The sequence below is a fragment of the Pipistrellus kuhlii genome, unplaced genomic scaffold, assembly GCF_014108245.1.
Source record: "Pipistrellus kuhlii isolate mPipKuh1 unplaced genomic scaffold, mPipKuh1.p scaffold_m20_p_20, whole genome shotgun sequence".
Classification (NCBI taxonomy): domain Eukaryota; kingdom Metazoa; phylum Chordata; class Mammalia; order Chiroptera; family Vespertilionidae; genus Pipistrellus; species Pipistrellus kuhlii.
Window position 1 is genome coordinate 11,274,877 of NW_023425516.1, and position 21,041 is coordinate 11,295,917.

Here is a 21,041-nt window from a genome sequence, read left to right on the forward strand (position 1 = left end):
AAAAGATGTTCGATGCCAAGTAGGGTCTTAATGTTTGTCATGGTCCATGGGTGAGTTTTTTGCAGTCCTGGCAACCATCTCAGATAGACCCCTGGTAGCCCTTGCGTGGGCCTAAGGAAGCTCAGTAACTTGTTTGCAGTCACGGCAGGGAGGTAGCACCCGGTGTACAGTGCACATTGTGAGGAATCACACATGCGTGTGTCTGAATGAACCCACTCAGAAAACGGGCTCTAAACTCACTCTCTCCCCAGGACAGGGAAATCTGCCATCACCTCTGCCTGTCTTCCCCACAGTGACTACTAACTGCAAGGTGAAGGCCAGGAGCGCCATCCTGCAAATTTAGGATTAGGGGCTGTCAGTAGAGAGGCACCATTCCCTTGTGTGTCTCAGGCTGACCACACTAACCAAGCCACCCATTGTTTCATCAAATACTTTTGATTATCCTATCTGTGCAAGGCATCACTCTAGGTGCTGAGGAGAGAGCAGTGAACACAACATGTGAAACTCTTGGATTCGTATAGCTTTCATTCTTATGAGGGGAGAGAGACGCAATAAGTATCAATAAGAAAAAGCTATAGAATGGAAACTGGGTTAAGTACTCTGGAGAAAAAGCAAACATGGAGAAAAATATATATTTTTTTATCATATATAAATAATAAATATATATTATATTATTTTTATATATTTTTATATATTATTTTATATATAATTATTTTATATATTATTTTAATATTATTTATATATTATTTTATCGTATATATAATAAAAATATATATTTTTATCGTATATATCAGATATACATGATAAAAGCTTCCCTGGTGAGTTAACACTTACTCGATGAAAGATGGATGCCACAAATACATTGCACCATCTGGAGGAAGTAAGGTAAAGGCAGGGGACTGATGGAAAAGCTCATTTCCAGCCCTGCCTCCTTTCCCTCCGTAGCCCCTCTCTAGTGACTAATCTAAATATGTATTTCTCTTTCTTCTTGTAAAGCTCAGTGAAAGTCTCTCCCACTATACTTATTTATGGTCTTTGCCTCCCTTGAAAAAAAAGTAATGAACAAACTTGCCGTTGAGATCATCCCTTCCCATCACCCGATTTTCCTGGGCTGTCTCATCCGTCCTCAGAGATGGTGCTACACTGGGAGGTCAGACCATGACTGGAGACGTGGGCTCTGACTTGGTGACCTACTTTGTGAGGGATGTAGTACTGTTGGAGGTTATGGTGCCTGAAAGGGACTGAGCAACCCACTGATGCACGGTGACCCCTTCTTTGTTATCTCTGAAAGGACGTCACGTAAAGTGGACATGAAGTGAGAGAGACCGTTCTTGAAGTAGTGGCTGCTTCAACATGTCCTGTGGTTCCAGTGCTGGTTTTGACCGCCACGTTACCGTTTTGTTTTTTTTTTCACCAGAGGGCCGGCTTTACCAAGTAGAATATGCTTTTAAGGCTATTAACTAGGGTGGCCTTACATCAGTAGCTGTCAGAGGGAAAGACTGTGCAGTAATTGTCACACAGAAGAAATCGCTGACTAATTATTGGATTCCAGCACAGTGACTCACTTATTCAAGAGAACTGAAAACATTGGCCGTGTGATGACAGGGATGACAGCTGACAGCAGATCCCAGGTACATGCCGTGTAAAAGAATTGCTGATCTTTCTCAGGTCTACACACACAATGCTGAAATGAGGCCCCTTGGTTGCTGTATGGTTTTAATTGGCATTGATGAAGAACAAGGCCCTCGGGTGTACAAGTGTGATCCTGCAGGTTACTACTGTGGGTTTAAAGTCACTGCAGCAGGCGTTAAACCAGCTGAGTCAACCAGCTTTCTTGAAAAAAAAAAAAAAAAGTGAAGAACAAATTTGATTGGACGTTTGAACAGACAGTGCAAACTTCAATTACCTACCTGTCTACTATTCTATCAATTGATTTCAAACCTTCAGAAATAGAAGTTGGAGTAGTTACAGTTGAAAATCCTAGATTCAGGATTCTTACAGAAGCAAAGATTGACACTCATCTTGTTGCCCTAGCAGAGTGAGACTAAACGTTGTAGTCAGTTTACCAAAATCCACTACGCCACTTGCCTGTGTGTTTGGCAACAACAGATGAACATTATGGAGGCCCTTGGATTGAAAAAGGAACCTCTCCTACTCCTCCTGCCACTGAAGTAAAAACAGTGTTTTTGGGGAAAATACATACATACATACATACATACATACATACATACATACATACATAAATAAGAAGTGAGACATGGTCTGTGTAGACCAACAAACCAGACATACCACCGGAGTGAAGAGGTACAAGGTAGAGAGATCCTACACCAGCATTAACTATTATCTTGTGATGGATCTAATAAAATTAAATGTGGGTGTCTAGGTGGGGGAATGCAAACAAAGACAGTGTGTACCCTCTCCTGGGAACATTAGAGAGGATTCAGGTGGTTTGATCTGAAATTTATGATTCTGTGATTCTAGTGGGATGCCTAAGGGCAGGTGATGGGAATAAATAAAGCTGCAACCTCGCACTGGGACCTTCTCAGGAATGGGTTCCTGGATTTTCCAAGTGCTTTTGCTGGGTGTATTCATGGTGCTCTTCATGGACGAAGGTGAGTCCTGGTGAGGGAGGCAATGAGGGCTGGGAGAGAATGCATGGGAACGAAGGGAGGGTTTCTAAAATTGACTCTTGGGGGCGCTATAGAATGGTTCATGGAGAACTTTTCTTTTTCTCTCCACAGGAGACAGAGTCCTGACCATAAGATGTATGGTTTGCCATCCTTGAATAAATAATGCTGCAGCAAGAGGGGACATACTTGAGTTCTTTACACGTTGTCTCTCTGCCCTCCCTGACTCCACTCTTCTCACTCCCTGCTCTAGTATCTTCTTTCTGCCCCCAGCCTTGGGTAGGGGTGATATCTTTGGCTCTAAGAAGGGTCATAACTGTTCCCTACTCAAAAGAGTAAGGACCTTTGGCAGATGTTGGGAAGGGTTTCAACTTATTTTTGTGAGGCTCATATACCTCAATAAAAATGTTTATAGGTCAGAGAGATTCAGAAGTAGAACCACTTTCCCTGGAGCATTGCTTCAAAGCTTTACTATCTTTCTTTAGTGATTCGATATTGCAATCAATGTGAATTCTTCGATGGATACAAGTGCATCGGTGGAATAAAGAGTTGCTGGAAGTTTAATATAGCCTGGTATAACAGGAGTTGTCGCACAGATCACATGTACTATTATGATCGCCCTACAGGTAAGTGAGGGTTAAAGAGACACAAAATATTACCAATGGTGCCCACAATTCTTGGAGTCGAGGTATGGATGGAGACTGAGAGAGAATGGGGAAAGTTGGAGTCTCCATACACAGACTTGGGGTGAAGACTGTGGGAGGCAGATGTCTTTGGCTGATGACAGATAAGATGCAGACATAGCCCTGGATTCATTCCAGACTACCTACAGAAAACTGACAAGGTTCTGGAGAGAAGTCATTGCTAGGAAGATAGCGAGAAGAAGCAAGGTGATCACATTTGCTTTTCTTCTCTTTAGCGAGATATCTATATCGTTATACAAAACTATCATGTGAGACTTGTGAAGCGGGAATGAACCTGGAATTCCATGATCTCATGAGAGAAACATATTGCTGTGTTCACGATGACAGGTGCAATGACCCTGATGATATACCAGAAACTGCAAAGGAATATGTATCAAAAGACACAGACAGAATTGTTTGACCAAAAGAAATAAAATAACTTAAGTTTTAAACCACATCTCTCAGTAAACTTTGTCCTTCCCCTATCTGATGGCAACATTATCTTGCATTTTCTTAAACCTCAGACTCCACTCTTTCCTCTAAGATCTACCTGTGGAACCACTATCTTTCCTGTGTCAGTGTTTCCAGTAACAGAAACCCCAACTCTACTTTCTGGTTGGCTTCCACTGTCTTTACCACCTGATATCTCCTGGCGATCTTTACTTGTTCTTAAGTTTTAAAGTCAGCGTTTTAAAATTTCTGGCAAAGGGAACAAAGTATTTTTCTGGTAGAGCTTCTGAAGGAAGAGCAGGAAAAAGCGACTGGATAGAAATTGGGAAATCACAGGAGATTTTATAAACATTAGGGAGGACAGTAGAAGAGGTGTATCTGGTCAGGACTGGGAAGGGTTTGTATTAAGCAGGGGCTTGAAAAAAATCAATTTGAAATTAGAAAATTCCATTTTCTGTGAAAGCAATAATCAATGTACCAAATATGAGAGGCTTATTTTGGGAAACTATTCCAATCACACCTCCTTGTGTCCTCATACACTTTGACTGCCATGTTTCTGATCATCTTATCTTGCTCTTATGGCCTAAGCCAGGCATACCAGGATGGGCACTTGGCAGAGTATCAGCCAATTACTCTGTCTTCGGGCTTGTGAGGCATTCTCTAAAACTTATAAACATCAATTTAAAAATCTTTAACAAAATATCGGTCAATAGCAGATAAAAGGATCTCTGGACAAAAAATAATCTGGCCATTCAGTGTGTGTGTGTGTGTGTGTGTGTGTGTGTGTGTGTGTGTATACATATACACATTAGAGGCCCGGTGCATGAATTTGTGCATGAATTTGTGCATGGGTGGGGTCAGGCCAGCCTGTCCAGGGGGAGGGGACATGGGCGGTTGGCCAGCCTGCCTGTTGGTCAAACTCCTGGTCGAGGGGACATTTTGCATATTAGCCTTTTATTACATAGAATATACACTGAGTGGCCAGATTATTATGCGTTCAGAGATCATAATAATCTGGCCACTCAGTGTATAATAGATCATTAATCTTTGTTGAGTAAAAAGTCATTGTAAAAGTCAGTAGCTTAAAATAATAAGCAATGAACCCTAACTGGTTTGGCTTAGTGGATAGAATGTCAGCCTGCAGACTGAAGGGTCCCAGGTTTGCTTCCGGTCAAGGGCTTGATCCCTACTTGAGGGTGTTCAGGAGGCAGCAGATCAATGATTCTCATTGATGTTTCTCTCTCTCTCTCTCTCTCTCTCTCTCTCTCTCTCTCTCTCTCTCTCTCTTTCTCTCTCTCTCTCCTCCTCCTCCTCCCTTTCTGAAATCAATAAAAATATATTTTAAAAAATAATAAGCAATTATTTTCTGTGTCTGAAGAATTCAAATGTTTTACAAGTGCTCAGCTGGGCAGTTCTGCTAAACTCAATCAACACAGACTCATTCATACATCTAGTGGAGAGCTAGAGTTTGGCTGGTTTAGGCCTGCCTTGAATGGAGTGACTCAGCTCTGCTCTGCAAGCTTATCTTTTGCTGGAACCAATGGACTAGCTTAGACATATCTTACTCATGACAATGGCAGAAGCAAACAGAGCAAGACTCAAGCTCATTGTACACCAAATTCTGCTTACATTAAGTTTGTAACACTGTAATGGTCAAAGCAAGTTATATGACCAACATTTGAGTTAGCAGACTGGACAGGTCATCCCACCTATAATGGCAATAGATTGAAAAATTATAGGTCAAAGGATGTAGACAAAAGGAAGGGTGCAGAAATTGGGACCAGATGATGCAATATACCATACATCATAGCCAAGTGAATCTTATTCGAGGGATACAAGATTGGTTTGATGTCAAAAATACAGATTATAATAACTTAGAAAAATCAAATGATTATTCCCATAGAAAACAAGAAGTCATAAAAAACAAATAAAAATGGAATTGATAAATGTGTATCTAACATAATAAAATGATCTATAGTTTAGTCCCAAAAGCCAGTATTTACTTAATGGGGAAACATTAGGTTTCATGCAAAAATAAGGGATAAGACAAGGATGTTCAGTATCTCTACAGCTAATTAATATAATATTAGAATACTAACATGTCCATACTCTGCAAAGCAATCTATAGATTCAATGCAATTCCTATCAAGATAACCATAGTGTATTTTACAGTACTAGGACAAATATTCAAAAAAATGTATATGGAACCACAAAAGACCCTGAGTAGACACAGAAGTCTTGAGAGGAAAAAAAAAAAAAAAAAAAAAAAAAAAAGTTGGAGGAATCATGACACCTGAAATCAAGTTATACACAAGGCCATATTAATATAAACAGCATGGTACTGGTATGAAAACATAAATATAGATCAATGGAACAAAATTTATTTTTTTTAATATATTTTATTGATTTTGTACAGAGAGGAAGGGAGAGAGATAGAGAGTTAGAAACATTGATGAGAGTCATCAATCAGCTGCCTCTTGCACACCCCCTACTGGGGATATGCCCACAAGCAAGGTACATGCCCTTGGCCGGAATCGAACCCGGGACCCTTCAGTCCCCAAGCCGACGCTCTATCCATTGAGCCAAACCGGTCTCGGCTCAATGGAACAAAATTTAAAGCCCAGAAATAAACCCGTGCTTTTATGGTCAATTAACATTTGACAAAGGAGGCAAGAACATACAATTGGGTAAAGACGGTCTAGTCATTAAATGGTATTGGGGAAATTGGACAGATATGTTAAAAAACAAACAAACAAACAAACAAAAACTAAACCATCTTTTTACAAGAATGTACAAGAATAAACTCAAAATGGATAAAAAACTTAAATGTAAGACTTTGAAAACATAAAAATCCTAGAAGAAAACATAGGCAGTAAAATTTCTAACATTTCTCCTAACAAGGATATATTTCCTTGACCAAGGAAAACAAAAGAAAAAAATAAACTATATCAAACTAAAAGTTCTTTCACAGCAAAGGAAATCATCAACACAATGAAAAGACAACCCACTGTATAGGGAGAACATATTTCCCAATGATACAGTCTATGAGGGATTAATAGATAAAAGTTATAAAGAACTCTTACAACTCAACACCAGAATACCAAAAAAAAAAAAAAAAAAAGGGCAGAACCCGGCTAGCATGGCTCAGTGGTTGAATATTGAACTATGAACCACAAGGTTACAGTTCGATTCCTGATCAGGGCACATGCCCAGGTTGCAACCTTGATCCCCAGTGTAGGGCCTGCAGGAAGCAGCTAATCAATAATACTCTCTCATCATTGGTGTTTCTATCTCTCTCATTCTATCCTCCTCTCTGAAATCAATACAAATATATAGTTTTTTAAAAACGGGCAGAGGACCTGAATAGACACTTCTCCAAAGAGGATATACAGATGATCAATAGACATGAAAAGATGTTCAATGTCATTAATCATAAGATAAATGAAAATTAAAACCACAAAGAGATATCACCTCATACCTGTCAGACTGGCTATCATCAATAAATTAACAAACAACAATCTTTGGCAAGGATGTGGAGAAAAGGGAACCCTAGGGCGCTGTTGAAACAGTATGGAGTTTCCTCAAAAAATTAAAAATGGCACTGCCTTATGACCCAGCAATTCCACTTCTGAGAATATATCTGAAGAAAACTCGAACACTAATTCAAAAGAATTTATGCAGCCTTATGTTCATAGCAGCACTATTTAATAGTCAAAATTTGGAAGCAGCCCAAGTGGATGAGTGGATAAAACAGATGTGGTACAGCCCTGTCCAGTGTGACTCAGTTGGTTGGAGCATCCCCCTCTACACTGAAAGGTTGTGGGTTCAATTCCTGGTCATGGAACACACCTGTGTTGAGGGTTCGATCCCTAGTCGGGACTTGTGTGGGAGGCAACCAATCAATGTTTCTCTTTCACATTAATGTTTCTCCCTCCCTCTCTCTCTAAAATTAATAAACATATCTTCAGATGAGATTAAAATAAAAAGCTGTAGTATAGTTAACATAGTAGAATACTACTCAACTATAAAAGAAGAAGAAAATGAAGAAGAAGAAGAAGAAGAAGAAGAAGAAGAAGAAGAAGAAGAAGGAGGAGGAGGAGGAGGAGGAGGAGGAGGAGGAGGAGGAGGAGGAGGAGGAGGAAGAGGAGGAGGAGGAGGAGGAGGAGGAGGAGGAGGAGGAGGAGGAGGAGAAGAAGAAGAAGAAGAAGAAGAAGAAGAAGAAGAAGAAGAAGAAGAAGAAGAAGAAGAAGAAGAAGAAGGAGAAGAAGAAGAAGGAAATCTTATCCTTTGTGACAGCATGGATGGACCTGGATAATATTATACTAAGTGAAATAAGCCAGTTAGAGAAAGACAAGTACCATATGATTTCACTTATATGTGGAATCTAACGAACAAAATAGAAACAGACTCATAAATACAGAGAACAAACTAACTGCTGTCAGAGAGTAGGGAGGTTGGAAGACTAGGTGAAAACAGTGAAAGGATTAAGCAAAAACAAACAAACAAACAAACAAACAAAAACACAAATTCATAGGCACAGACAACAGTATGATGATTATCAAAGGAAGAGGAGGAGGGTTAAAAGAGAGTAAAGGTTGATAAATGATGATGAATGGAGACTTAACTTTGGGTAGTAAACACACAATCCCAAATAATAAAAGGGTAATATGCAAATTGACCAAATGGTGGAACAACCAGTCGCTATGATGCACACTGATCACTAGGGATTAGACATTCAATGCAGGAGCTGTCCCCTGATCGTCAGTGGGCTCCCACAGGAGGAATGCCACTCAGCCACAAACTGAGTTGATGGCTGGCAAGCACAGAAGTGGTGACAGGAGAGGCTCCACTCACTAAAGATGTCTGACTGATGGCTTAGGCCCACCCCTGAGGGCTCCCTGACTGCTAAAGGGCACAGGCCGGTGTGCCTCACCAGCACCAGAAGGGTGAGCCCTAGTAGGGGCGATGAAAGGATTGAGAAAAGACAAACAAGAGAATGAAAGCTGGGTCTCTGTGGGACGCTGCTCCCTCATGGAGAGACAACACCATGGACTACATGCTGTGTCTTTATTTTATAGCCGATGGATGCCACGAGGCAAAGTAAGGGCGTGGTCAAGATGTTTATAGCATTCTTATGAGTTTTGACCTTACTCAATTACATGCACCTGGTCAAGCTTGGTTTACTTGCAGCCTATATCACTCAGGCACGTGGGGCCACATGGTCGGACCATACGTGCAAGCTTGCAACTACAGCTGTTGGCTATCATTGTGCTGGCAGGGCTCTGCCCTCCAAGCTGGGACTTGCACAGGGCCACGAGAGGACTGTGCCCTCTCATCAGTCCAAGACTTAAACCTGTCCAAAACACTGTAACCGGGCTGAGGGGGCTCCCCATTATCCCCCAAAAGGGCACAAATGTCGTGCACTGGGCCTCTAGTATAATATACAGATCATGTATTACACTAGAAACCTATATAATTTTATTAACCAGTGTCACCCCAATAAATTCAATACAATTTTTTAAAAGATTAGCCAATGCAATTAGACAAAATAAAGCAATTAAAGGACTTAAAATTTGAAAGGGAGAATCAAAACTATGGTATTTTGCAAAATAAAGGGTATGTACATGATGTAACCAAGTGAATCAATAGAAAAACTAATATTAGTAATAAGGGAATTTATTAAAGTAATGATGTGCTCGCTTCGGCAGCACATATACTAAAGTAATGAGACATAAAATTAATATTCAGTTACCAATTGCCTTTGCATATATAATAACCATGCAGTATGTGAAATGGAATGCCTCATATATAGCAGGGGTGGGGGGAATCCCTAAAACCTGGAGACACTGGGCAGGATGGCGTGAATTACCTCTTGTTACAATAATCAGCCTCGCAACAGTGATGAATGTAAGTTCGATTGCTGAAAGTAAATGTCAAGTTTCTGCAGAATCTCTGACACACCATATATGATAACTGAAGAGCATAATCTGCAATAAAGAAGGAACATAGAAAACAGACCAGTGATCTAAACTCTCTTCAGACAAGTCAAGCCTGGCACTAACCCAGTGTGTGAAAATGTAATTGGGGATCAGGGTAGGGTTAGGGATGGCTTCCCAGCACACACTTCCCAAGAGCCTCTGGGCAGGTAGTGGAAAAGTCACTGGCCCTTGCAGGGGTTGTTGCTTGAGATCCCTGACGACCCTCAGCTCTTTGTAAAGCTGCTTCATTCCTTCTCCCCTAGAATTGTGGTCGGCAAACTGCGGCTCGCGAGTCACATGTGGCTCTTTGACCCCTTGAGTGCAGCTCTTCCACAAAACACCATGGCCTGGGCGAGTCTATTTTGAAGAAGTGGTGTTAGAGGAAGTTTAAGTTTAAAACATTTGGCTCTCTAAAGAAATTTCAATCGTTGTACTGCTGATATTTGGTTCTGTTGACTCATGAGTTTGCTGACCACTGTCCCTAGAAGATTAGCAACTAGTGCTTTAGTGTCCTCAGAGGTGGAGTAAGTTTGATCGGTTTTATTGGAAATATAGAATCCCCACCTTCTTCCTCCTGTCTCATTGTCCCAAATCATCATCTCCTCTGCGTGCCCTGGAACCCAAGCTAGGTGCATCTGCACTTTGCTTCCTCTCTTAGCTTGGCCTTAGTGAGATATAAAGCTGCTGAAGTACTCTCCTAAGAATGTTCTAAGGATCTCACAGCACCCTGCCCCCTGGCCCTCCAACTTACCCTTGTAGATCCTTAAGAGCATGCATGACTCATCCCTCTGAGCAAGACAAACACCATAGCCTCTTCTACAGCGATCTGATTTCATGCGAAGGTGGCACGTGATGCACTTTAGCAGTGTCACTGCTGGAAAGCACAGAGCTGGTGTGAGGTCAAAGGGAGGCATGGGCTCAGAAGGAGCTAGAGATCTGGGGGAGCAGGCACGGTTGCACAGGCTAGGGGAGCTGGATGAAGAGCGGGTGGTACCAGGTATGACACAGTCAGAGCTTTCAAGTCCACATCCCAGAGCAATGCTGTTAGGAGAATACAAGGATTCTGGCCCCAACTTAAGCAATCTAACCTGGATGGCATTGCTTTTTCTAGCTTAAAAATGGTTTGCCCAGCTGAAACCGTTTGGCTCAGTGGATAGAGCGCTGGCCTGTGGACTGAAAGGTCCCGGGTTCGATTCTGGTCAAGGGCATGTACCTTGGTTGCGGGCACATCCCCAGTAGGGAGTGTGCAGGAGGCAGCTGATCGATGATTCTCCCTCATCAATGTTTCTAACTCTCTATCCCTCTCTCTTCCTCTCTGTAAAAAAATTAATAAAATATATCTTTTTTTTAAAAAATGGTTTGCCCTGGCCAGTTTTTCTCAGTAGTTAGGGCATTGACCTGAGGACCATAGATGCCACAGGTTCCATCCCCAGTCAAAGGCATGTACCTCGGTTGCAGGTTCAATCTCTGACCACGGTGGGAGCACGAGTGGGAGGCAACCAATCCATGTGTGTCTCTCTCATGTTGATGTTTCTCTTTCTCCTCCTCTCCCCTTCCTTTCCACTCTCTCTAAAAACTAATGGAAAAACATCCTCATTCCTCCAGTTGAGGATTAAAAAAGAAAAAAGGTTTGATTACTGTTGGCCTGGCCTATTTCACAGCACTGCTGATAGAAGGGCACTCGTGAGGCTGGGCGCTTTAAAACAGTTCACCTCAGCTAATGTCACTATCCTGGGATTTCTGACGTTTGCTGTTTAGATATTGTTAGGTGATATACTCTGTTATTTTGACATTCAAGCTGAATCTTTGAGGAGGCTTCATGAATTATAGCATAGTCAGTGACACTTTACGGGCTATTTTGTGGGGTGAGCGTACCAAATACAGGTTTAAAATTTTTTTTAATGTATCTTATTGATTTTTTTATAGAGAGGAAGGGAGAGGGATGGAGAGCTAGAAAAATTAATGAGAGAGAAACATCAATCAGCTGCCTCCTGCACACCCACTACTGGGGATGTGCCCGCAACCAAGGTAACATGCCCTTGACCGGAATCAAACCTGGGACCCTTCAGTCCGCAGACTCACGCTCCATACACTGAGCCGAACCGGTTTGGGCAGGTTTAACTTTTTTAAAACACCTCTCCCTGGGACACCTACATGAGAAAAGAAAGTAGTATTTACTGAGCATCTCATTGGGGCCATGTTCTCTCAACTTGTATCTGTTTTAATTCTCAAAAAAAGCTTTGTGCTATTCCTCCCCCCCCCCCCCCCCCCCCCCCCCATTTCTCAGGTGAGCAACCAAAAGTACAGAAAATTTAAGACGGTGACTGAACTATATATTTTCACCTGACTGATACCAGAGCACCCAACATTTGCTCTCCTAAAAAGGGAAGACCTGATAAATGGCAAGGATGTCCCAAGGAAACTCTTGTTAGGATTTTGGACTGTGGGGAACAGTAGGGAAAGAGAAAGGAAGCCATGTGAAGGGGCAGCCATTGAGTTTTGAGCCCCTGGTGGGAAATGGCAGAATGTTTCAAAGCTCAGAAAGTTATGTCCAGCTGGCCTGGCTCAGCGGTTGAGTGTCAGCCTGTGAACCAGGGGGTCACAGTTTGATTCCTGATCAGGCGCATGCCCAGGATTGCAGGCTCAATCCCCAGTGGGGGACGTGCAGGAGGCAGCTGATCAATGAGTCCCTCTCATCATTGATGTTTCTCTCTCTCTCTCTCTCTCTCTCTCATAAATTAAAAACTTTCTTTTTTTTCAAAAGAGAAAAAGAAACGCTCAGTTTTGAAGGCTAACTTCCCCTCCTTCATAAATAATCTCAAGGCTCAGCCCTGCGTCCTGCATGGATATCTGTTAGAGAGGTGGAGTTTCTTGGGGCTTCCTAAATCCCATCTCGGGAGCCTGATCCTCCGGTGTGTGACTCACCCTCAATGCAGCAGAAGAGGGAGAAGACCAACAAGAAGCGTTTGTCCATCCTGACACGGAAGAAAAGAAGCCAGGGGCTGCCAGGCCAGGTCCTTAGGCTTCAGGGAGGAAACTTTCGCCTCGGGGCAGGGATCCGTCATGCAGAAGGGAACCAGTCACACAAGGTTTCCACTGGGAGCTCAACCTCATTTTTCTCCACCCCACAACCAAGAATAATGATCACTGGTAAATGCTGGGGTTTCCATTAAGCCAACTTCGTTTTTTTCATATAACCATCATGGTAATTATGATTAGCATTATAGTTACAATATGATAACTTTTGTTCCGATTTCCCTCAGGAGGAAACTGGGTGTTGGTGAAGGTTAGTATCTGACCCAAGGCTGCATGTCTAGTGACTGATAGTGCCACTCCTCAAAAGCTTTCTAGTTTATTTATTTTTTAATATTTTATTGATTTTTTTACAGAGAGGAAGGGAGAGGGATAGAAAGCTAGAAACATAGACCATCTGCCTCCTGCACACCCCCTACTGGGGATGTGCCTGCAACCAAGGCACATGCCCTTGACCGGAATCAAACCTGGGACCTTTCAGTCCTCTCTATCCACTGAGCCAAACCGGTTTCGGCTAGACTTTCTAGTTTAGAGACCATCTTTGGTCTCTAGATTCCATGCCTCTTGGAGATTTATTCACACACTCAGCAAACATTTATTGAGTGCTTTATGTGCCCGACACACTTCCATGTCTGAGAGCAGAGCCATGAATAACTCAGATGAGCTCACCTAGCTCCTTACCTTGTGGGTGAAAAAACAGGAAAATGAGATGAAAAGATGTACAATCTATGACCAAATCTCCAGCCAGTTGTTCCCTCAGCCTCTGCGTTCTTCAGGCTCTCTCTTCCATTTAGAACTTGTGATTCTCAGCCCAGAATTCTTTCCCCTTGCCAGAAATCCATCCCCCCTGGCCAGGGACTGTGACATGTGTGGGGCAGTGAAATCCCCCCTGGAATGATCATACAACTTGAACTTAAGCAAATGTATATTGTGAATCTGGCCAGTTTTGTCCATGATGTAGGTATCTAGCTCTTTGAAAGTTAACTCAGTTATGGTTAACCATGAGTCAAGCAGTAGAAAATAATGACCAGCCCTAGCATTCTAAATCTAAGCCTATCAGTCAGTGTGCTGATGGGACTTTGTCTAGACTCTAGAGATACCAAGAATCTTCCATACTGAACTAATTCTATGACATGCTCTTTAGTTGTAGGAACAATACATTCAATAAAACATAGTAAGTCTGACATTTTGAGACATCAGACATAGATTGCATTAAATAAGGTCTGAGCTCAAATGTCCCAAAATTTACAATCATCCTTGCCTGTGAAGAGAGCCAGATAGGCTTTAGATATGAGGGAATTGGTGGTGGGGGGGGGGGGGGGTTGGCAGGGGAGAGGGGAAAATGACTCTAGAATGGAGAGAGAGATTGTGAAGTCTTTACTCTGTCATATTTTTTAATGTATTTTATTGATTTTTTTTACAGAGAGGAAGGAAGAGGGATAAAGAGTGAGAAACATCGACCAGCTGCCTCTTGCACACCCCTACTGGGGATGTGCCCGCAACCAAAGTACATACCCTTGACCAGAATCGAACCTGGGACCCTTTAGTCCCCAGGTCAACACTCTACCCACTGAGCCAAACCAGTTTCTCCATACTCTGACATATTTCTGGTGAGGGTGTCACATACTGGATGGAATGTTTCAGGACTTTCCAATATTTCTATTATACCTATTATATTATATATAGGTATTAGGACCTATGGTTCTAGAGTCATTGGATAATAGAAATAGCATTTTCCTCAGAGTCTGGAGCCCTGTGGTTGACTGCAATGCAACTCATGACGTCATTACCAAGCCACTTATCTATGAAGTGAGATTTCGAGCATTTTTGTGATCATGTACAACTTTAACATTCTGTGGCTCTATGATGTAAATCATGAGGATGGGTACCAAGTTCTGTTCTTTTGACCTAGCACCCTGCTTAGCACATGGTGATGAGCCGAACATAGGATGACTGAGTGCGGAAGTGAATGAATGAAGGTTTCCATCTCACCTGATTCCAGTCTCCATAACTGAGAGAGTCAGCGGGGCATGGAACCCAGATTAATGCACTCCCATGCTAAGAAGCTGCCACTCAGCATAGATGCCATTCACCCTGCTCTGAGGAGATGAAAGCAGAACATCATGTCCTTGTGTTTATGGTCTCGGTTGGCTCCAGGATGAGGGGGCTGAGAACTTGGTGATACCACAGATCAGCAACCACTTATTGATAATATGAGTTTCTAAAATAAAAGCTCAGTTTGAAAAAGTTGGCATTTTCCTTTTTTTTATTTTATGTTTTTATTGCTTTCAGAGAGGAAGGGAGTGAGAAAGAGAGATAGAAACATCGACGATGAGAGCAAATCATTGATCGGCTGCCTCCTGAAAGCAAACCAGACAAATTTCACCTCGGCTTACCTTTTTCCTGAAGTCTCCCTTCCCTACACCTCAGAAATGGCACCCCAGTGTTCCCCCACAATCAGACTACACCTGGAGTCCTGAGCTTCTTTTCTGGGGCTGAGATTATTCTAAGAAAGTCTGAGATTATTCTAAAGAGAGTAACTAGGCTAGTGAAGATAGCTAAAAGGAACTAAGATGTCCAAATCCTGTCTAGATATATTTGAAAGAGGAAATTGACTTTATTGCACAGCTCGATTAATATATGTATACCAGAGGCCCGAAGCACGAAATTCGTGCAAGGGGCTTGGCTCTCTCAGGCCTGGCTTCATCCAGAAGGTCATCTGGAAGGTTGTTCGGCTATCTGGTCTAATTAGCATATTGCACTTTTATTATTATAGGTGTCAGCTCATTGTGGAAGAGAATGAATTTTAAACTAGATGCCTTAGGGGTAGTGAGACCCCAGTGGGTGGTTTTGCTCTGGGAACATCGCGGTACTGTCTGTCCCTGAATTTTTATGATTCTATAATTTAGAAGAAGTGCCCAAGGACAGATCACTGGAGGAGATTAACCAGCACGTTCCTCGGGAAAGTGTGCTGACCCAAGCCCAAGGATGTCCGCTCTGTTTTTGCTGGGCCTACTCTCTCTGGTCTGCACCAATAATGGTAAGTCTTGGAGGCAGAGGGGCAGCTGGTTGTTGCTCAAGAGATGGGCAGACACTGGGGGAGGCGACACGTCCAGAATTGGCTTTGGGACTTTGGCAGTTTTATGTGAAATTATTTCAAGGAAGACTTTTCTTCTTTTCACAGGTAATCTTCAGAGGATTCTTTTAGGTACGACCATGCCTAATCTAAAGTCCTTGGTAAACAGGTCTTTTGTGATGTGGTGAGAAGTAACCCTCCCCTCCATCTGCAGCAAGGGCTAGAAAACACCCTTACTGTAGTGTCCTCTCTTCTCCCAGACCAATTTAGTTCATTCCAGACCAATTTAGTCTATTCCTTTCAGTAAAGGAGACTAAAATCCTCTTTGTTACTCCCTTTCCTCCTTACTGGACAAAAGTCATCTAGACTTTGACTTGACAAAGGGCTAAATCCTTGTGAGGGTCCACAGATACCATTTATAGGGACTTTGGCCTTTTGAACTCATAGGCAACATTTGATGTATGTCTCTATACATGATAGCTTTCATGGAGATTATCGAAGGATTCAATGGCCTGAGGACGAGTAGGAGCCAATGGCAACAGCACATTCCTGTAGGGAAGCCCCCCCTAGCCTGGAGAACCCTCTCTGGAGTACATTCTTTAAGCACCTCTTTCTGTGTCTGGCAGAGCCTTCAGTATTATGTTATCAATGTAAAACATTTCATCTTGGGATGTGCTATGACGTCATGAAATCCTGCCACCTGCAGTATCAGCAGTCCTGTGCTACTGAGAACATTTACATCCTTACAAAAAAAGGTAGTGCAGGGTACAGCGTGACTGAGAAGTATCCACCACCCTCCCTTGGAGACTCGGCTGTCCTTCTGCCCTCACTCAGAGTGTGTGAGAGAATGGGATGGGGAGGGGGGAGGTGAAGGAATGGGATGGGGAGAGATGGGGTGGTCCTCTAGAGGGGAGGGCAAAGATGCACTTTTCCTTAAGGCCACAGTGCGTGAAGAAGCAGCTGGTATGCCTTCTTGGTTAGGGAATGAAATCCATGGTCTGGGTCAGTAATTAGTAGACTCAGCTTTGTGGCTCATTTGGGCTTAGGGAAAAATTAGGAGGGGCGGTTCCTAGGAATACGGTAGGAGGAAACATAGTCTTTACAGTTGTATTCCCTCTCTTTCACCTCCTCAGGGAAGAGTATATACTATTATTCAATACTGTCATGTATGACCAACTGTGAGGACGTCAACTTCTTGGGCTTTGAGAAGAGGAGAGAGCTCATCTGTTGCAATCATAGTAACTATTGCAACCTCCCCGAGGGATCCTAGCTCGGCATCTCTCCTGGGTTTGGGGTCATTCTTCAACTGCCCATCCCCCTTATTTCTTCCCCAAAACCTGTATTTTGCTCTCCTCTTCTAGCAATGGTAGAGAGTGAGAAAGACAGCTGATAGTAAAAGCAGTCACAGTCATAAGAAGAAATAGAGGAGGGTAGCTGAGTCTCATTAGTTATGGAGTGTTAGACCGAATTTTTTCAAATCTCTGCTGTTTGCCTCTGGCAGGGAGTTTGGTTTCCTCATGATGGTCATGCCATAAATAGGGTTGGGTTTAAAATGATCATTGCCTTGCCGGGACCGGTTTGGCTCAATGGATAGAGCATTAGTCTGCGGACTGAAGGGTCCTGGGTTCGATTCCAGGCAAGGACATGTACCTTTTGTGGGCACATCCCCAGTAGGGGGTGTGCAAGAGGCAACTGATCGATGATTCTTTCTCATCGATGTTTCTAACTCTCTGTCCCTCTCTCTTTCTCTCTGTGAAAAATCAATAAAAAATAAATTTTAAAAAAATGATCATTGCCTATATGGAAATGCCAAGACTTGCTTCAAAATAATCCCAAGCTCGTACTGAGAATTCTATAACCATACTTTACCCTCATCTGTACCCAGTCTTCTGGGTTGGGATTCTTTGACACCTCCAGGCACTCTACCTTTTGCTCATGGGTTATGGAGATAGAAGAGGACGAACTCTAGCTTCCCAATTTTCTGGCAACACGAGCCACTATCTTTCTTTGGTAGAGAGCTCTTTGGTGGTGGGGGTGAGGTGGTGGGGGGGCAGAGTGTAGGAGAAGCAGGAACTAAGCTAGAAAACCTGGGCAGGCATAGAGATAAAGCATCAAGGGAAAATTTAAGGGCATTTCAGTTTGTGGAAACTCAGATTTGGGAGACAATTTGGTGTGAGCGGAGTTACAGGTAGCCAGGTAGCCGTGTAGGGATTGAATTAAGGATGGAGACCTTGCCCTAGCCGGTTTGGCTCAGTGGATAGAGTGTCGGCCTGCGGACTGAAGGGTCCTAGGTTTGATTCCAATCAAGGGCACATGCCCAGGTTGTGGGCTCAGTCCCCAGTAGGGGGCGTGCAGGAGGCAGCCAATCAGTGATTCTCACCATTGATCTCTCTCTCTCTCTCTCTCTCTCTCTCTCTCTCTCTATCACTCTCTCTCTCTTCTCTCTTCTCTCTCTCCCTTCTCTCTCTCTCTCTCTTTCTCTCTCCCCCCCTCCCTTTCTTTCTGAAATCAATAAAAATACTTTCTACAATTTTTTTTTTTTTTTTTTTTTTTTTTTTTTTTTAAGAAAAGGGCTTTTTCTTATTCATGAAGACAGAGCCATGTGTTTATTTAGGAAAGCATTCTGAAGAGGCCATGGCAACAATGCCACCTAGAGGTGAAGCCACAGAAGGACCAGCAATTTCTAGATCTGTTCATTACAAAAGTGATGGCTCCTGCAGCACTGGAAGTTCACAAAGTAGATACTCCATTTGATGTTGTTCACGTTAGCACAGTTCTTCAGACAGCCCATGAAGGTCAACCACGGAGTACCATCACCTGCAGCGGGAGGAGAAACATCAGCACAGAGGCGCTGGCCCAGAAACTTCTGTCCAGACTACCCCAGCTTATATAATAAAAGCGACCTCAGACAATTTAAGGCTCTGTTATTCAAATGGGAAGAATTGGAAGATACTGCTGGTTGGGGGCTTCCCCAATGAAAGGCCATGGTAGAAGCATTGAGGAAAATGTTTTGGGGGCATGGAGGGAGGAGGGGGGCAGGGGGGCAGAAATAATGCCAGCAGTAATCCTGGGGTGGCCAAAGCGGATGCTTCCATTGAGAATCAGCACTGGTTTAAGGAAGAGCTATAAACGCCCAGGGATCACTTAGCATGAAGGGTAGGCGAATAGAGAAGTCCTGATGTTTAGTCTTACCCATCGCGGGCTATTTAAGCCAGTTGCTATTGCTGCTCGAAGCTCCTCTGTGTCCACCGTTGAAAACCACCCAGGAGGACTTGCAGGCAGAGACCCAGACGGGGGGCTGCCCTCCCCGCCCCACACCCAGCTGCTCTCCAGCCAGTTGTTCCCTCAGCCTCTGCGTTCTTCAGGCTTCTCAAAATACTGGCTCTCTAGCTACAGACCTGCCCCTTCGTGATCACCCTCCTCATCTCGTTTCATTCTGCCACGTGATGGGGGTCAAGGCACCAGCCACTCAGAGCTGGGACCACCAGGAGTAAAAGGAGCCCCGCCTCTTTCCTCTGGCTGACACCTCCCTGTCTGCTTCCTCCATCCCTTTTTTTCTTCCCCCTGCCCACCACTTACTGTTTTTTCAACATATGACATTTTTAAAAATTTCTTTATTGATTAAGGTGTGACATATGTGTCCCTATTCCTCCATTACACCCCCCCATTCCTCCCCACTCATGCTCTCACCCCCTGGTGCCTGTGTCCACTGGTTAGGCTTATATGCATGCGCACAAGTCCTTTGGTTGATCTCTCCCATTTACCCCGACCCTCCCCTGCCTTCCCTCTGAGGTTGGATGGCCTAATCGATGTTTCTCCATCTCTGGATCTGTGTTTTTTTTTTGCTCATCAGTTTATGCCACCACTTACTTTTAACAATCGTCCCAACTGTGCAGGCCTCCTCTGTGGTCGCGAAGCATATGCCCCTGCCTTTGGTGCATTTTTGTCCCGGAAACTTGATGTGGCACATGGTGCACTGGACAGAGTCTGTCATTTGGACCAGAGCAGGGACGTGGACGTGAGAGCAGGTCTCACAGGCCCTGGGAGGACCCATCCCCCCTTTCAGGCTGGGATTCAGGTTAAGCCAAGAGAGGCCGTGGGCTTTACAGTCTCCAGAGCCTTCGTCTGAACAACACGAGAGGGGAAAGGAACAGGAAGCGGAACCAAGAGAAGGCTGAGACTGTCAGCTCAGGCCCTCCTCATACTCACGAGCAAACTGGTTTTTATCGATGTAGAGGTGCTGATCGTAGATGGCCCGTGCTGGCAAAGAGAAAGGAAACATGAAGCAAACCTGCCCTTGGAATCCTGGCCCTGCCCGGGGTCTGCCCTCTCTCTCACCCCTAAGGAGCCGCCTTAGGCCATGTCTGCCCCTCCAGAGCCTGGCCACCTATCTCTCCACCCCTTCCAGCTCCTTCCCCACTTCAATGCTCTTCTCCTGCTCCCCTCCCCATTAGGTACACTTCTTTTTTTTTTTTCTTTTTTTTTTTTTTTAAGCCTCACTCTCTTCTTGTTAACCCACCCTGGTGGCTTTTACCCACTTGTTGTCTGGAAGCTGATGGCAACGTTCCCTCTGCCTTATCCTTGATTAACTCACCCTAAGCCTTGCCAACTGCTGTTTGGGTTAGGAGGCCAAACTTAAAAGCAGCCCCCACCCCAGCCCCCTCCTGTGGGAATAGGTTGCCAGGTGTTGAAAGTCTGTGTCTATCTCTAGTGCCTTCCCATCCCCAAGGCCTGCCCTGCCCTGCTCTGCCCTGCCCCTCTCGTCTCCTCCCTCCTCTAACCTTTCCTTCCCCCACTGCTGATCCATGTTTACTCACCTGCATACTCTCTGTCTAAAAACGACCCCGATAGTACTGTTGGGGGAAGAAAGACACATGCTCTGCAGACCTTGTTTTAACAAGTGCCACCTCCCAGCTCCTGTGGAAAGTCTCTCAATTCCTTATAACCCATCCATATTTTCTCCTGGGGGCGGGGGAGGGAAGAGAAGTTACAGCTTTGGTGAAATTCCCAGGGACAGGAATGGCAGCTCTAGGAGGCCCCCGAGAGGACCTCCTTCCTCTCCCTGACCCATCCAGGATCCTTTACGTGTCTCTCCAACCGCCAGCCCTGGGCTCACCTCTAAAGCAGCAGAACAGCACAGGGAGGCCCCGCAGGAGGGACCTGTCCATTTTGAAGGGAGGGAGGGAGAGAAGGA

General features: G+C 43.9%; 2 protein-coding genes and 1 pseudogene across 2 annotated transcripts; 2 read left to right on the top strand and 1 right to left on the bottom strand.

The window, feature by feature from the left end:
- The first annotated feature begins 808 nt into the window (after nucleotides 1-808).
- Nucleotides 809-2,167, top strand: LOC118725395 (annotated as a pseudogene).
- A 7,458-nt stretch (nucleotides 2,168-9,625) lies between these two features.
- Nucleotides 9,626-12,712, bottom strand: PATE3 (prostate and testis expressed 3). Its single transcript, XM_036449702.1, has 3 exons — nucleotides 12,664-12,712; nucleotides 10,490-10,612; nucleotides 9,626-9,747 (listed from the first exon to the last, which is right to left on the bottom strand). The coding sequence occupies exons 1-3, from the start codon at nucleotides 12,710-12,712 to the stop codon at nucleotides 9,626-9,628; spliced, it is 294 nt and encodes a 97-aa protein (XP_036305595.1).
- A 3,608-nt stretch (nucleotides 12,713-16,320) lies between these two features.
- PATE2 (prostate and testis expressed 2) lies at nucleotides 16,321-17,198 on the top strand. Its single transcript, XM_036449703.2, has 3 exons — nucleotides 16,321-16,369; nucleotides 16,474-16,602; nucleotides 16,981-17,198. The coding sequence occupies exons 1-3, from the start codon at nucleotides 16,321-16,323 to the stop codon at nucleotides 17,115-17,117; spliced, it is 315 nt and encodes a 104-aa protein (XP_036305596.1). The 3' UTR covers nucleotides 17,118-17,198.
- The last annotated feature ends 3,843 nt before the right edge of the window (nucleotides 17,199-21,041 follow it).

Coding starts and splice junctions, on each gene's coding strand:
- PATE3 (XM_036449702.1), bottom strand. CDS start 12,712: ATGGACAAACGCTTCTTGTTGGTCTTCTCCCTCTTCTGCTGCATTGAG. Junction 10,613..12,663: donor CCTCTTCTGCTGCATTGAGG/GTGAGTCACACA, acceptor TGTGCTTTCCAG/CAGTGACACTGCTAAAGTGC. Junction 9,748..10,489: donor GCTCTTAAGGATCTACAAGG/GTAAGTTGGAGG, acceptor TCTTTATTGCAG/ATTATGCTCTTCAGTTATCA.
- PATE2 (XM_036449703.2), top strand. CDS start 16,321: ATGATAGCTTTCATGGAGATTATCGAAGGATTCAATGGCCTGAGGACG. Junction 16,370..16,473: donor ATTCAATGGCCTGAGGACGA/GTAGGAGCCAAT, acceptor TGTGTCTGGCAG/AGCCTTCAGTATTATGTTAT. Junction 16,603..16,980: donor TTACATCCTTACAAAAAAAG/GTAGTGCAGGGT, acceptor TCACCTCCTCAG/GGAAGAGTATATACTATTAT.